At 48.3% G+C, this 15,947-nt stretch overlaps 1 protein-coding gene across 1 annotated transcript in view; it reads left to right on the plus strand.

Annotated features, from left to right (window-relative positions):
• The first annotated feature begins 12,111 nt into the window (after positions 1–12,111).
• SLC1A2 (solute carrier family 1 member 2) overlaps positions 12,112–15,947 on the plus strand; it is a 144,693-nt gene continuing 140,857 nt past the window's right edge. Inside the window, exon 1 of the mRNA XM_046014959.1 lies at positions 12,112–12,697. Coding sequence (XP_045870915.1) covers positions 12,681–12,697 — 17 coding nt within the window. The 5' untranslated portion in view covers positions 12,112–12,680. The remainder of the gene's footprint in view (positions 12,698–15,947) is intronic.

The following is a 15,947-nucleotide window of genomic DNA, read 5'->3' on the forward strand; positions in this document are numbered from 1 at the left end:
GGGGATCATGACAGTGTATAGGAACTGTCCCAGTTACTCGTATGCTACCACCTTTCAGAGCGTGGAGGTAGCTGCTCCACTCCCCTCTCCAAATATCATGTAAGTTTCTCTGCTTCCAGCCCTCCCTGCAATCACACAAGGAAGGGAATTCTGCAGAGTTCCAGCTTCCCCTAAGTCGACCTAGAACAAAAGCCATCGCAAGTCGTGGAATATGCCTTCTAGGCAAATGTTTGTCAACTCGGAATGTATCTGGGGGGAGCCTGAAAGGACTCCTGCTTCATCCAGAATAGTTTGGTTCTAATTCCTTTTACAGTAGTTCTATTGTCTTTTACGCACACACAGCCTCCTACATTGAACGTTCTATTGGCGAGGCCTTGAGGAGCTGGCCTGGTACTTGCAGCTAGGCTGTGGTGCTCTCCTGTTGAAGGTCACTAATTTCACAAAATGCCAATAGCAGTCAAGATCAACTGTGATTGGGTACCTGTGGCTCAGTGGGTTAAGCCTCTGCCTTCGGTTCAGGTCATGATCTCAGAGTCTTGGGATCGAGCCCCTCATCAGGCTCTCTGCTCAGCGGGGAGCCTACTTCCCCCCTAGCCCCCGCCCCTGCCTGCCTCTGTGCCTACTGTGATCTCTGTCTGTCAAATAAATAAAATCTTTATTAAAAAAAAAGATCATCTGTGATTGTGATGGATGAAGATACCAACAAGACCACATCATCTTGTCTACAAACAGACAAAAGCAAGGTCACCATATAAACTGCAAAAATACCAAGTATTCCCTCCAGTTAATACATACAACCGCTACTTCTGCCAGTTACAGTTTTAGTCTTGAGCTGGTCTTCCTTCCTTTTGGATAAGGTTTATTGTGGTAGCTGTTACAGAATTGCGTCCGCTGACTGATAGGACCCAACTGAGAACAAAACCCTACTTCCTTGAAACCTTCCTCAAATCACCTAAGAGAAGCTCAAATCCTACACATTTCTTCTGACACTATTCTGGTGATACACCCCAGAGCTCCCCGTGATATATATATTCCCTTGTATGTCAAAGAGTAGTTAAATCTGACTTGCTTAACTGTTGGTGTGCTTCTGATGGTCTTTGGCTAGAGGTCATTGAAAACAAAAAAAAAGGTATATACTCACATATATACTTCCACGTATAAAAGGAGAGTCTTGCCTAAATCCTATAGATCTTAAATTTTGTATATCATATGATGACATTTATATGATACATAAAATGTAAGCAAAGTCTGTATGACTTGGGCAAGACTCTTACCTTCCTTAGGAGCGGCCAGGCTTAAGCATCAAGCGAACTGACTGGTCAGCTCACACTGTATCCTCTTGCATAAACTCCCACGGGGACTGAGACCAAGGGTCAATCCATGCTGGCCAGCATTTCCAGTTACCCTGTCATTCACAGGGTTCTCAGCCCCTCAGCTGAGTCTTTGGAGTGGTGGATGGGAAGGAAGTAGGATGTTCTAAGTACAGAAGGAACTTGGCAAGTACATAAGTTTAAGCATGGAGAGGGATGGCCTGGAAAAGGGCCAATTATTTCCCAACACGAGCCCTTTATTACAAAGAAGGGTGAGTTGGCCAGCTAAGGCAAGGGCAGTCAAGGTGAAGTCCATTGGTGGTGGATCTCAAATGCTAGTGTTTAATAATTGGGCTTCTTATTGCCCATTGGCAATATCAAGCTCACAACCATATCTCCAGGAAGGAAAGAGTAGAAGTAGAATCCTAGAAAGTCCCATCTGGCTGGATGTACGGACAGAGGCAGTGGTTAGAAGATGCAGCCTGATGTCTAATTCCAGTTCTGACAAGTTGCACACTATGACCTTGAGTGTGATGCTCCATCTGTCTCCTGCTGTTGCCTCCTCTGTAAAGGGGAGTGACATGATTTGAGGATGATGCATATGTGAATTCAGCATGTAAGATAGTGTCCGACCCATTGCACTCTGTCAACGTTGACCGATGTTATGGTCGCCGTTTTGTTGTTCTTCACGAGCAGGAGATTGGAGATCTAGGACCCCATCCGGAGGAAATGCACAAGGGTCCGAGAGGAGAAGAGAAGTCTTAGAATCCCAGCATGTGGAAATAAGTTTGATAATCTTCGGAGTGGGGTTGATCGCAGGAAAGTGTGGGCAAAAATAAACGGGGCCGTGGGTTAGAAGAACCGAAAAGGTTGAGAACAAGGGCGGATGGGATTGTGTAAGTGGGAGGTATCTGGATACATTTCTGAGATGAAATGCTGGAGTTTACAGTGTTTTGTTTTGTTTTGCTTTTTACTTTTCCCATCTGCATGTGTGTATGTGTGTGTATTGGGACCGAGTGGGACAGAGGGGCTGGATTTATTAAAAGGGACCGGGCTCCGCTGGACGGGTAGGAAGTGTTCAGCTGTCCCACCCCCTCTTCCAGCATCATACATATTGTCCTCTGAAGTTGTGGATATGGGGCTAGCATATGAGTCTTTATGGTTCTTTGAGATTTCAGAATTTTCACGCTGTCAAATCACACCTACTCTAAACTTCATGGACCTTCCACATTTACATCCTGTGTCGGAATATTAGTCGATAAAATCTCTTCCAACCTGAATTCAATAAAAAATTGTGAGTTCATTGATTTTCCACCTGCCTGTCATTGGTTCAAGCACAAACATTAGTAGAGCGCTTACTATGTGTGAAGGACTGAGATGCTAAAGGCAGATAAAACAGGCTCAGTGTTTGCCCTCAGTCGTGTGACCCCCGAAGTGAGAAATCACGGTAAGGACTAGGAAGGAGAATACGAGGTGCCGTAAGACCATATGGCAAGGGGGGCTGATCTAATCTGGAGGGTGGGGTCAAAACTTGCCTCCCTGGGTTGACTACCACCAGTTGGAGAAGAGCATTCCAGAAAGGGAGAAGAGCATGTGCAGAGGTGTGGCGAAGCAGGCCTCCTGGCAGGTTTGAGGTAATTCTAGAAACCAGGAAGGCTGCAGATCAGAAAGCCTGTGGAGGACCATGGTACAATGTGAAGCTGGAGGTGGAGTCCCATGGTCCCTGGCCACCTGGAGGACTTGGGGGAGGAGGCGAGTGGGCACGGCCAGGATGCCCCATCTGTGTCAAAGCCTGTGAATTCCTACATGTGCACTAGCAATTATTAGTGAGGTCATCAACTCGTCAAGTGTAACCTTTGGCTTTGACTTGGGGTTTTTCCACTGCACTTCTAACCTGGACAGGAAGACCTTGAGTGTCATTGCTCTGACACAATCACATATTGTTCTAATAGAGAATGATCGTAAATGGAGGGGAGATAAAAGAAGGCTGACAGCCAATGCAAGATGCAAAGAAGGGAGACACTTCGATTTGGGATTTCTCTCCCGCCTGCTTTGTATTTTTCTCCTTCTTTAAGTTTAGAAAATTTTGCGTGAAATAGTTTGGATCCCTAGGGCTTGGGGAAGTTTATCTTTTCAGGGCTGTTGGAAAGACAAGAACATTTTGGAGTGGTTTGGTAGCAATTTGTGGTTTCTCTTTGCTTTTCTTGGCAGGAGAGCTTGCTCTCCCTGGCAGGCTCTGCCCGGATGTGGCGAGGAGGCCCCACATTTTAAGAAGACAGTCTCAATGGCTGAGTTTTTTAGGGCTCACTTCCCATTTGTATTCCGATTCGCTGAGTGTTTATGCAGATGCTTGTGGACTCGGTCTGAGGGAGAGTGTTGTTAACAAAGAAAAAAAAAAGTAGTAGATAAAATTAGGGAATAGCTTTCTTAGGTGAAGAATAATATTAGAAATTGAAATCTCAGAGGAAAAAAAAACAACAACACAGTGTTCTGTTCCTGAATTTATGGTTTCTAGGAAAAGGTAATTCCAGACCAAAAAGAAAGAAAGAACATCATTACTCCCCATTTGCAAAGAAGAACAGAGTGTGTTACACATAAAACAACATCCATGTGCTAAGAAATGAAACCTCCAAGTGAATTGGGTGGCTTCTCATGTACCCATCTTATGCAAAGGCATAATTCAGACTTCGATTTAAAAAAAAAAAAGATCTCGGAATCTATAATCTCAATTTAGAAGTAATTTCCTAGTTGCTGTCTCTCATTCTCTTAGTAAGGAAAATAGCTTTATAAGAAAGATACTTTTGGGATTTGGTACAAAGTCTCTCTCAGAATAATCATGCAATTTCATATAGATGCGAATAGAGAAAATAGAACTAATCCTATCACTGGATTTTCTGAGGTCACGAGAGCCTGACTTGGGTACTTGATTGAGCCCTTAAGCCAAATCATTTTGCATTTAACCACGGTGAGCTGGTGTCAAGTGGAGAAATCACCTGAAAATAAACAGTTTTCTCTCCACCCTTAGTGCAGCAGAAAGATGTCACTACGGAATCCTGTAAAATGTCCCAGTGGAACAAAAGGAAAGATGTGTAACTGGCATTCTTTGCCATGATTAGAAGAAACTGGGGGGGGGGGTGGAAATGGAAACACTAGGAATCACTTTCACAACGTACTTCCACTTTATATAGGAGCAAGCTACTAAAAATGAGACAGGCACTCTAATTCAGATTTTTATGGTTTTCATGGTGGGCATAAAGAATTTGCGCCAACCCTGACATTTAACCTCCAGCCATGCCGTACTAGGAGATGCTGATATTCCGGAATGATATACCAAGAACTCACAGTTCGTGTCTCCCCATTGTCTCCTTTTCTCTTTCATCCATACCATGAACACAGAATGAAGTCACTCCTCCCATTAGAATCCATCAGGAAGTAAGTGTAGCTAACAAACATTTTCGTCTTCCCGAGCTCTCTACTTAATGAGATGGTTTCTGCCTCAAGAATGGATTATATTTAGACCAAATTCTCAGTCTGAATTGAGATTTCTATGAAGTAACATCTCTTTCTCATCAGCGTAGAGAGCGAGTAAAAATAGAACTCCCTCCTCTTGGACTAATGTGTGTTAACGAGAAAAGAGTGAATGAACTCAATGTGTGTTCATACTGCTCCAAACACCGGGGAGATGAGTGATTTCCTTTCTTCTCTCCTCGGTGACCACAGCGGGACAAACAGAACCACAGGCAGGCTCATCTCTCTCTGTGCTGTGTCCCTGGATGCAAAGGGTCGCCGCTATCAACCACCTTTGAGTGAGGAGAGCAGGGGACAGTAGCTATTGCTGTGTGCCAGGAACAGTGCGGGGTGCTTTCTGGAAAGTTACCTCCCTGGGTTCTCCTCTAAGCCCAGTGGTGGGGGGAGGGTTCATCCCCAACCCATTCTGGAGGATTAAGTGATTTACCCATCCAAGATGGCAAGAGAAATGATGAACTCAACTTGAAGCTCACTGCTCCAAACACAGACGAGTGGTTCCCAGGTCAATCTAATTCTGAAGGCTAAGCTCTAGCTTCTGCTGTGAGCCCCTCAGCATTTTTTTTTTTTTTTTTTTTTTTTTGGAGAGAAAGACATACAGCAAGTAGGGGGATGGGCAGAAGGAGGAGAGTGAGTATCTTTAACAGGTTCCAAGTTCAGCGCAAAGCCTGACACGGGGCTCAATCTCATGACCCTGAGATGGTGGCCTACACCGACCCATCAAGACTGAGACACGTAACGGACTGAGCCACTCAGGTGCCCCCACCTCAGCATTCTTAATACACTGATCTAGGGCATTCTTGGCCATGGGAAAGTTCTCCTCCTACCCGTTGGTTACCTGTCTAAGCCCCCTTCTCTTTCCAACATCTTTTCATTTTCAATTTCATGTCAGGCTTCTCTAGTTTTTCTAATGCTGTTGAGAATACTATAATTCCTCTAAAATAGGAACATTATACGATAATTTTCATTCATCCTAAAAATAGCTCACATATTTGAAAAGTCAGCATACCCACATTAATTATCTGGATGAAAGGCCCCCCAGTATATCCTCTGTGTTAAATATATATATATATTTTTTTTTTTCTTTCTTTCTTTTTTTTAAACCTAACCTAACCTTTGGGGCACCTGGGTGGCTCAGTCTGACTCTTGATTTCCCTGAGTCTTGGTTTCAGCTCAAGTTGTGGTCTCGGGGTCATGAGACTGAGCCTGGTGTTGCGTTCTGTCCCAAGCATAAAGCCTGCTTAGGATTCTCACCCTTTCCCTCTCCCTCCTCCTCTGCCCCTTCTCCCCTACATTCTCTCTCTCTTTAAAATAAATTTTAAAAATCTTAAAAAAAACCCTTTAACCTAAAGGTGTCTAGTCTTGTAGTCTTAATTATCAGACCAAAGCTTTATTTATTGATTTTTAAAAAAAGATTTATTTGAGAGAGAGTGGGGGCGGGGGAGGGGCAGAGGGAGGGGGAGCGGGACAAGCAAACTTCCCACTGAGCCCGGAGCCTGGAGTCCTACACAACACGGGGCTCCATGCCAGCACCCTGAGATCATGACCTGAGCTGACGTCAGATGCTTAACTGACTGAGCCATCCAGCCGTCCCAGTTATTAGGCCACAGTTTTAAAAGACAGATCCAGACGCGCAGCTTAGGAAATTGAGGAAAGCATGGGGCAGACAGTGTGTTCGTTCAGCGTGTGCCATCTGCTTTATAGATACAATCATTGCCGCTGCAAGAACGGCTTCTGTTCTACAGATGAGGGAGTTCAGTCTCCAAAGGCTGAGGTGGCCCACTCGGTGCCATGTGGGGAGGAGCTGGGCTTTGAACACAGGTCTGCCTGACGCAGCACCCACACATGTTTTACCAGAACAACTGCGTGGCACCCAAGAAGGCAAATTAGTTCGCTGGGTGGTTCTGACTTTGCAAAGAGCCCTAGCAGTGGACGGCTCACCTAATGAGATGATGGTGGGTGGTTTTCTCATTCCTGAGTTTTAGGGAACATCAATAATCTTTAAACACATGTCTGATGAAATGGTCATTGCATTCAGGGAACAGAAGTCGAATTTAGATTTCTCAGGCATTACTAAATGGCCATCCCTTTTGGAGGGGGCAACCCCCCCCGGGGTCACTTGGCTGCTATTTCTCTCTCTAGGTCACTTTCTTCTGATAAACTTTGAACATTGGAACATTTCTCCTCTGTTGTCATCATGAGAGGGAATGGGCTTATTTACAGCCTTTTATGGGAAAATGGTGTAGGACTTTTTTTTTTTTTTTTTTTTGCTTTTCTCTATTAAGAGCCTCCCCTACCCCTCACCCTACACTGAGATGCAGTAACCAATCTCAAGCAATCTGAAAGAGAACCAAGACGGGAAATGCATCCCTTGGGAGAACCTAATTGAAGAAGGGAGAGCCTTTATCCCTCCTTTGGTGCAACCAAGCTCCAATAACGATGTAACGATTGCAGAAGAATGCTGAAAACTATGGAAGTTAGGACTGGAAGCTTTGAGGCCACCTGGGGACTTTTCTAGCCAAAGGTAGCTGAGTCTTCTCTGCTGGAAGGTCCCCTGAGTTGGGAGGTCCCTGCATGTCAAGGGGGCAGCCTGTCCCAATGACAATGGCACTGTTATTACCATAAAGAGCACTGCAGAGAGGTTAAAAGAGAGGTTCTGCAGGAAGATTCCCTAAACTCACCTCCTTGCTCCCCCCCCAGCTTCAGCCATTTGTCCTGGGGATCCATCTCCCACCTTCCTCCGTCCTGCTGTGCTCCCCCAGAGACTAGGCTTTTCAAGGACTGCGCCCCGAGATGCTTCAGTGTGCTTTCCAGCTTCCAGCTTTGGCCAATAGGGGGGCCCAGAGGGGAGAGAGGAACAGGAGAAAGGGGGATCAAGTCTGTTATTCCCAGGTCCCTTTCCAGCAGGTGGCTGTGGCAGGAAAGGTGCTGTTCTGCATTCAGCACTGCCCTCTAGGTTCCAGTCACCTTCAGGATGAAGGCAGATAATAGTGCTCTACTGTTACCAGTCCAGGGGATCCGCGCTATCCCTTGGAGTTTCCCGACACCCTTCTCGTATCCTTCTACGTAGTCCCTTTATTACACTCTGCACAGTTACTTAATCTGAATATGCCACCTTATTCTGGCTAACACCTTGACTGATATGACCACTCACTATCTATGTAACATTGAGCAAATTCCTCAAACTCTGTTGCTCTCAGTCTTTTCCTCTGTAAAAGGGGGTTAATAATAATATCTTCTGTAGGAGGTCATTGAAAGGGTGAAATGAGGTTATACATAGTACGGTACTTTGAAGATACAGCAAGGACTCAGTAAGTGTAGGGTACTAGCCACGAACACTGTGCAGTTCCTAGGCACTACCTTGATTCAACCGTGGTAAGTCACTTCTCATAACTTGGGTTAGACCTTAGGTAACCAATCGATAAGGCAAAAGAAGCAAAATCCCTTATGGTAAAAATTGACTTTACAAGTCTTTCAGTCACCTAACAGAGTAGGGTACAGTGTATTGTGTCTGTGTGTGTGTGTGTGTTCAGCCCTGCAGAGTAGTTCTTATTCGTCATATTTGAGAACCCTTGAGCTAGATCTGAGAAAGAAAAATCTATGTGCAAACCTCAGAGCACCCTATGCCTTCTGTTTTAGCCATAACCATGGAGTCCCTAGAGGAGACAAAGAAGCTAGAAAATTCAAAAATGTTCCTGCTAGCTTGTAGGGTTAAGCTTTTTCTCTTCTTTTAAGTCTCTATCAACTTCATGCTGCTGGCTAGGAGACTTGAAAGAGAACCAAGATGGGTCTCAACAGACTTGTTGTGAGGACAGAGGAATCTATGGGATCAGACTTCAGGTGGCTTAGCAGAGGCTAGGTTTCAAGGGAGCTCGGTGGTACGCTGCACACACCGCTGCTCCCATGTGTGAAGGCTGACCCTTGCCTGAGCACCCAAGATGCGCCAAGCTTAGTGCTAAGCATTTCCCACATATTATCCCATTTACTCCCATGGCAATCCTGAGGGGGTATTACTACGTTCTCCAGCTTTTAGGTGGAGAAGCTAAGAACCCAAGGTGCCCAGCCTAAGGTATCTGAGTCTAACATGGGTTCAGGGCAGTATTTAATGCGGGTCCGCCGGACCCAGAGTTGAGTTCTCATCTAGCATCGAGGTCATGTGGTAGAGTGGCTCACTCTCAATGTTCTCTGTGTGTGCAACCTAAGAAGAGAACTCTGTGTTTGCCTGGATAGATTTTTTAATTCCCTGTATGTGAAGAGAGGAGGGTCCCCTTGTATCATGTCTTCCTTGGTTTTGTCTTTCCAAAGGCTAAAACATCAATTACCTCCAAGTACTTCTGGGTGCCATTTTGTTGAATCATCTCTAGTCCAGTGGCTACGGTAGAGTCAATCACCTGGGGAAGTTTTTTTTTTTAAAAAAAAAAATACCAGTTAAGGCCCCACCACAGGCTGATGGGACCCAAATCTCTGGTGGCCTGAGTGTGGTTATGTTCTAAAGGGGCTCTCTCAGTGCATTCTAATGGACGGCCAGTGGTGGAAACCATGGATCCAGTTTGCTTTAAAAAAATGAAGACCTGATGGGAATGTTGGTAAGGGCTCTCCAGGGCGAAGAAAGAGTGTTTTTTCCTCCTAGCTAATGGTTATTATCTAGAATTATCTGCGCCATATTCCAGATGATTTAATAGGCCTTGTCTCCAAGAGCATCTGAAGGCAATTGTGTCTCCAGTGTAGGATGGGATGGCAGGTCACGTATAGAGAAGTACATGGTCATGTATAGAGAAGGTGGAACCACTTTTCCCATGGAATTTGGCCATGCTTGCTTATTCAGGTGCGTTCTCTTAGGTCCTTAACACCGAAAACCCACGAGAGTGGGTTTTCAAGTTTATTTTTATTGAGATATAATGGACACATAACACTGTTTAAGGTTAAGGAGGGCAACTTGTTAATGTGATACATTTGTATATTTTGCAAAATGATTACCACCTCGTGTTAGCTCACACCTCCATCGTGTCACGTGATTATCATTTCTTGTTTTGTGGTGGAAATAATTTATGGTCTCTTAGCAACTTTGAATATATAATACAGTCCTGTTGTCTATCATTACTTTGCCGTGCATTAGATCTCTTGGTTATTTACCTACTGGTAGCAAGTTTGTACCTTAAATAACATCTTCTGGATTCCCTCACCCATGAGCCCCTGGTAACCACTATTCTACTCTGTTTTTATGAGTTCTGCTTTTTTAATTAAAAAAAAAATTTAAAGACTTTATTTATTTGTCAGAGAGAGAGAGTGAACACAAGTGGAAGGGGGAGTGGTGGGCAGCAGGCCAAGGGGGAAGTAGATTCCCGGCTAAGCAGGGAGCATGATATGGGGCTGGATCCCAGGACCCTGGGATCATGACCTGAGCTGAAGGCAGCCACCCAATGACTGAGCCACCCAGGAGCCCCTCACTTGCAAATTATTTCTAAATACATGTATCAGATTGCCTTAACTGAATGCAGATCAATGTATTAATTTAATAATTGCAATTTTAAAAAGAAAATGCAAAATCAGAAGGGTTGTTAAGGGTCCTAGGCTGATGAAGATCTAGATCTGTTGATCTCGTGGGCAGGCAGGAAGAGAGGAGAGCAGAGTTTGGAAAGGGACATGTGGAGCAAGGTATAGACGGAGGAAGATGTTTGGACTCATATTGGGAAGGGGGGTGAAGGGAGGAGCTGAGCAGAGATAGACTTATTTATTTAACTTCTATTTAATTCATTTCTCCTCTTCGTGGTATTTCTCTCATCTGCCTATTCATCCTTGGACACTGTGCTCAAGAAACGTTCTCTGGGGACCCTTAGATTTAACGGAACAATCTTTGAGGGGTTTTAGGAGCTCAGACTTTAAAGCGCTTTGCATATCTTTTACATTTCATTTCCTTCTTTTAGCCCTGGGAGGTGGGGAATGTTACTCCCAGGCTGCTTATGGGATGAGGAGAAGTTGAGGAACTTGCCCCGATCACTCCACTAGCAGGCGGTGACGGACCCAAGCTCTGGCATACCAGTGCCTGGCATGCAACCACGCAGCGGTCCCTGAGGGACTCCGCTCCCCTGGCCCGGTCCCCGGGAAGAATTCCTACAGATTCCAGGTGGCCAGCCGCACCTGGCGTCTGACAAGAGTCCGCAGAGCCGCGGGGCCGAAAGAGCACCTCCCCCAGGGCAGGAATCTGTGGAGGCAGCGAGGCGCTGGGGTTCTGTGACCCCGCCCTGAGGAGCCTGGCAGGTTCCTAGCGACAAGCTAAGCGCCGCTGCCATCTCCAGGGCTCGTTTACACCGAGCAAATCTCTCTATCGAGAGGGCCTGTTTAATTCTCATCGCGGCCCTGCAAAAGGGGTTATTTTTGGTCCCATTTTCCAGACGGAGAAAAGTGAGGTTTCGCCTCCCCGACAGTCACAGCGTGCGGCAGGTGGTGGAGCTGTGCCCCAAAGATAATAAAATCGGCAAGGATTTCGTCATTATTATGCAAAGCCGGCGGGAGGCTCTCCGACCCTCCCTCGCCGGAGCCCATCTGTCTCCGTACGCCGCCCCCGGGACTCAGAAGGCGAAGGCGAGCGCGAGTGGGTGGAGACGCGTCCCCCAGCCGCTAGCCTGGGCTGTCTCCCCACGCCTTGCCAGCCAGCGCCCCCGAGGCCAACCTCCCAAGGCTTAAAAAAGACCACGGCCTCCCCAGCACTCCGCCTGCCCGCCCGCCGCCCCCCGGGAGCTGCATTAATATTAATCCCGATGAATAATTGAAGGCCAGAGATTTATTCGGGCCGCGGCGGGGGAGGGCGCGCAGCTGGGTTTGGCTGGGCCCGGCACCCGGGACGCCGGAGGATGGGGTGGGTGTGTCGCCCGTGAGGGTGAGCGTGCGGGTGAGCGCGGCGCAGCAGCGAGCGTGCCAGGGAGCGAGGGGGAGCGCCGGGGGCTGCTCCAGCGAGGCGAGGACGGAGGGGCATCCCAGGTCTCCGGGCTCCGGCCTGCGCTTCGCCCGGCGCGGGGTGACCCGGGGCCACGATGGCTTGAGGGGGAACAATAGCGACTCCTTAGATCCTGGGCTCCTGCCACCCGCTGCCCAGGCCTTCCCGGCGACCAGCGGGGCCTCCTTTCTTATTTGGCTAATTTATGGCGAGAGGCCTGGGGGGCGGGGTGGGGTGGTGGGGGAGGCACAGCCGAGGGGGGACCGCGTCTGGGGACGGGGGACGAGGGGGCGGCAGTTATAGGAGTCTCCCGAGGCGGCGGCGCGGGTGATGTCAGCTCTCGACGAAAATAGAGAGGGATCGCCTGCAAATCCCCAGCTGCGGCGGGGCTAAACCTCGCAATCCCTCCCCGGCGGCGCCGAGCCAGGGCGCCGCGGCCACCACCGCCTCCCCCGGCGCGCACACACCGGCACACGCGCGCACGCACGCACACACTCTCTTGCACACCCGTGGCACACCCCCTTCCCGGCCTCCCCCGCCGCCCGCCTCCAGCCAGCGCTCGGCCCCTCGCCGCGTCTCGAGCCCCGCGGCACACGCAGGTGGCGGCGGCCTGGCGGCCCGGGGGCGGCGCTGGCTCGGGGAAGACACCCCCAGCCCCCCGAGCGCCCCGCCGAGCGCTGCCGAGGCGGGACGCGGGCGGAGAAGAGCCGAGCCGCTGCTTAGCGCCCGCCGGAGCCTCCCTCGAGGGCTGAGGCGCTAAAGGGCTTACCCGCGAGGGGGGTGGGAGGCGGGGAGACGCTCCCCCTTAAATAGCGCGTTCCGCCACTCGCAGGCTCTCACGCCGCACCCGCTCGCCCCGCGCCCGCCGCCGCCGCCGGACCGCGCGGAAGAGGAGGGGGCGTTCCCAGACCATGGCATCCACCGAAGGGTGAGGGGGCTCTTCTGCGGACCCGCGGGGAGAGGCCGCGCGCGGGGGGGGTGACCCCTCATCCGGGACGGGGACCCGGGGACGTCGGCGCCCGGCCTTGGTGGCTCGGCTGGGGTTGCGGGATGGTGGGGAGGGGATGGGTTTTCCTCGGCAAAGCTAGCTGCTTAACCCTTTGGAGCTGCGCGGGACAGACGACGGTTTTATTTGATTTAAAAGTGTACGGTGAAGGTATGGAGAAGAGTCCAACGAGAGAACCCTCTTGAGGGTACATTGCTCGGGGTAGCAGCGCTTGGAGCGAGGCGCGGGGTGGAAGGTGGGGACCGGCCGGGAATGAATGAGCCGGGACCGGGACCGGGGCGGGGCGAGGACCCGCGCGCGCGGCCTTGAATGTCAGCTTTGCAGAGTCGTGGAGTAGATGCCCGGCCTGCACAGATCGCACCTTGTTCTTGGATGGCGGAATCTCCCTGGGCCGCTCTAAGGAAGAGTGGAAGAGATTTGGGTACTTCCCGGGAAGAGGCGGGAAAAGAAGTGATTTGGGGCAGGGACAGGAGTCCTCAGATGCTAGCGGGTGAAGCGCTGGCTTCCCCATTCTGCCTGAGGCAGCGGAGTCCTCTCCTGCCTCATGAGGCAGCAGTCGGAGTGAGAATGTTCCCAGAGCGAGTGACAGCTGCCTTCATCTAGAGGGAGACGGGGCTGCAAGGGGCAAAAAGATCCTTTGAGTACTCACCCCTAAAAGGAAGGGTCCAGAACAACGTCCCTGGATCAGTATCTCCCACGAAAGTTTTCTGGCTTGGTAGAACCCGAAATAGGGACAAAAGGACCGGTTGGGGAGGTCAGCTCTGGTTAGTTAACGAAATTGTACTGGCTGCTTGCAAGAGATCACTGGATCCAAGCCGGGGGTGGGAGGGGAAGCAGCTCCTCTGGGCACCGGTGAAGAATCCTTGGTCCCGGTCCTTTCCATAATTTCTCTCTAATAAATTTTACTAATGCCCCAGGCTTGATTTTGGGGAAAGGCTCTCTAAATAGGAGTAAAGCTCTGGTTCCAAAGTCAGATCTTTAGATTCCAACCTACAAGCAAAGAAAGGTATTTCCAAAACCATCTCCCTGTGTTCAGGAGAAGGAACTCATCTCTCTTCTGTCCCCGGGAGTCCCTCCGAAGGAGTCTGGCACCTTGTGGTAGCGTGAGATTTCTTCTCTCATTTTATTCTAACATTTCAGCGGTGTGGATTTTTTTTTTTTTTTTGGATGGCTATTTCTCCAAAAAAAGATACTCCAGAAAGACACGCGTGTACAGAGAAGGTGGTACATTGTGCTAAAACAAGGATCTAGAATTAAATATTAAGAACCCATATGGCTCAACCTCAGAGCTTTTCCCTGCTGATTCAATCTTTCATATTAGAGAAGACATAAAGGCATTTCTGGCAGCCTTCGTGGCCCTTCTATTCGACTTACCGCTGCATGTAAAGGCTAGGTTCAAAAACATCTGTGAAAGAGGTGGAGAATGGTCATCTTTCAAATCCTGTACTCAACTCACTCCCTTTTTTGATAGCCGGATAGGGAAAGGAAAGGTTAAGGCAGTAACAAAGACCCCCAGATGTGTGTATCTCACCTCTGCCCTAAATGAGAGCTGTGAAATGTGACATTAAATAAAGAGCAGAAGTGATTTTCAGTATTTTTAAGATTCACACTCAATTAATGCCGTATCTGTGCACCGTGCATAGTTAAGAAAAGATGCCCCCCCCCAAACCTTATATTTAGGAGATGAAAGAACTGAAAAAAATTGAAAGGCTGAGAAACATATAGCAAGATCTGTGACCCACTATCACGTAAGAGCAGTAACTGAGGAGCAGGTGACATTTTCAGAAGCTCTGGTCTTTATCTGTCTCTTCCGTTCTTCCAGCTTTTCTTCAAGGAACATGCACCGAGTACTTGGGTCGACCTCATGTGGAAGGCACTCTACAGGGAAACAAACATATAAATAGTCTGAGAGCTGGCTTTTAGAGGGTCAGCTGCAATCGACGACTTTGATTAGTAAATTGTTCCTGTGGTTTGGTGAGATTCTCTTGCCTCTTCTGACATCTTTGATTAATGTGCCTAAAAACAGAAGTTCACAGAGAATCCTCAGGCCAGTTGCCTTTGTTGGTTTTTGCTTTCCACCAAGGCTGAAGCTGTTGCTTTGAAACACATTGCTGAGAAGGAAGCAAAAATAGCAATACAGTTATATGCTTTCGGTACCTGTATTTTCAGCAAAACTCTGATGGAGAATGAGACATGAGAGTATGGTAAACTGGCCATTCTGGTTACCATTCCTTTGGTGATACGGTTACTTGTCAATTACATATGCCAATTACCAGTTAGAAGCAATAGTGACATCTCATGTTTGTTCAGCACCCACTTGCAAAGCTCATTTATGTATATCATCACATTTGATTCTTCCAATATCTGTGAAGTAGCTCGTCCAGGGAAAACAGACTTCAAGAATACAGGGGTATAGAATGTAATGTCGTCTTTCCAGGAAGATTGCAGGACTTGGCAGAACTTTGGGGTTATCACCTGGAAATGTCAGTTATCATCGATGAGTGTACTAGACTTGTCTAGCGGAGACAATTACTGGCTTTCTCTCAAACGTTTGGCATATACACCCTGCAAACTGCCTTTTGGAATATTCTTGGTATCAGCCTCTGCACTCGGTCTTTGCCTTTGCAAAGTATACTCAAAAGCTGCTTTGGTTATTTGAGGTTTCTGATTATTTGGAACTGGGATTATTAGTATCCAGTTTCCATAAAAGTTAACAGTGGACTCTTTGGTAGTTCCCAGGCCCCAAGAGGTATTTTCTTGTAAAGCAACATCTAATTTGATAGGAAAATACTCCTTCTCTACCCTCCCCCATACCTGGTTCCCCAGACATGGCTAGAGTAACGGTTTTAGGTCCCTGACCCAAATTGGAAAGCGATTATACGTAGCTGGTGGCAGACAGGCTCGGGTCAATTATGGACTGAGTTATACCGGAGCGCCTAGATGTTGTGGAGGTGGGCATTTTAGAAATGCGTTCTGGGGGGGATGAAAGAGTGCTGAATCTCCACGTTTGTCAGGAACCCGCAGCGATCTGTCTTCTGATCAGTTCCCAGGAGCCAAGGGGTCAGAGCGAAAGCCAACCACGAGGGCTCGGGTTTCAGTTTGACTAAGGAAGCAAATGAAACAGAAAACTGCTGACAGCAGAAAAACCCTGGCAAGGGAACCCTCTGGATTT

The sequence above is a fragment of the Meles meles genome, chromosome 8, assembly GCF_922984935.1.
Source record: "Meles meles chromosome 8, mMelMel3.1 paternal haplotype, whole genome shotgun sequence".
NCBI classification, from domain to species: Eukaryota; Metazoa; Chordata; class Mammalia; order Carnivora; family Mustelidae; genus Meles; species Meles meles.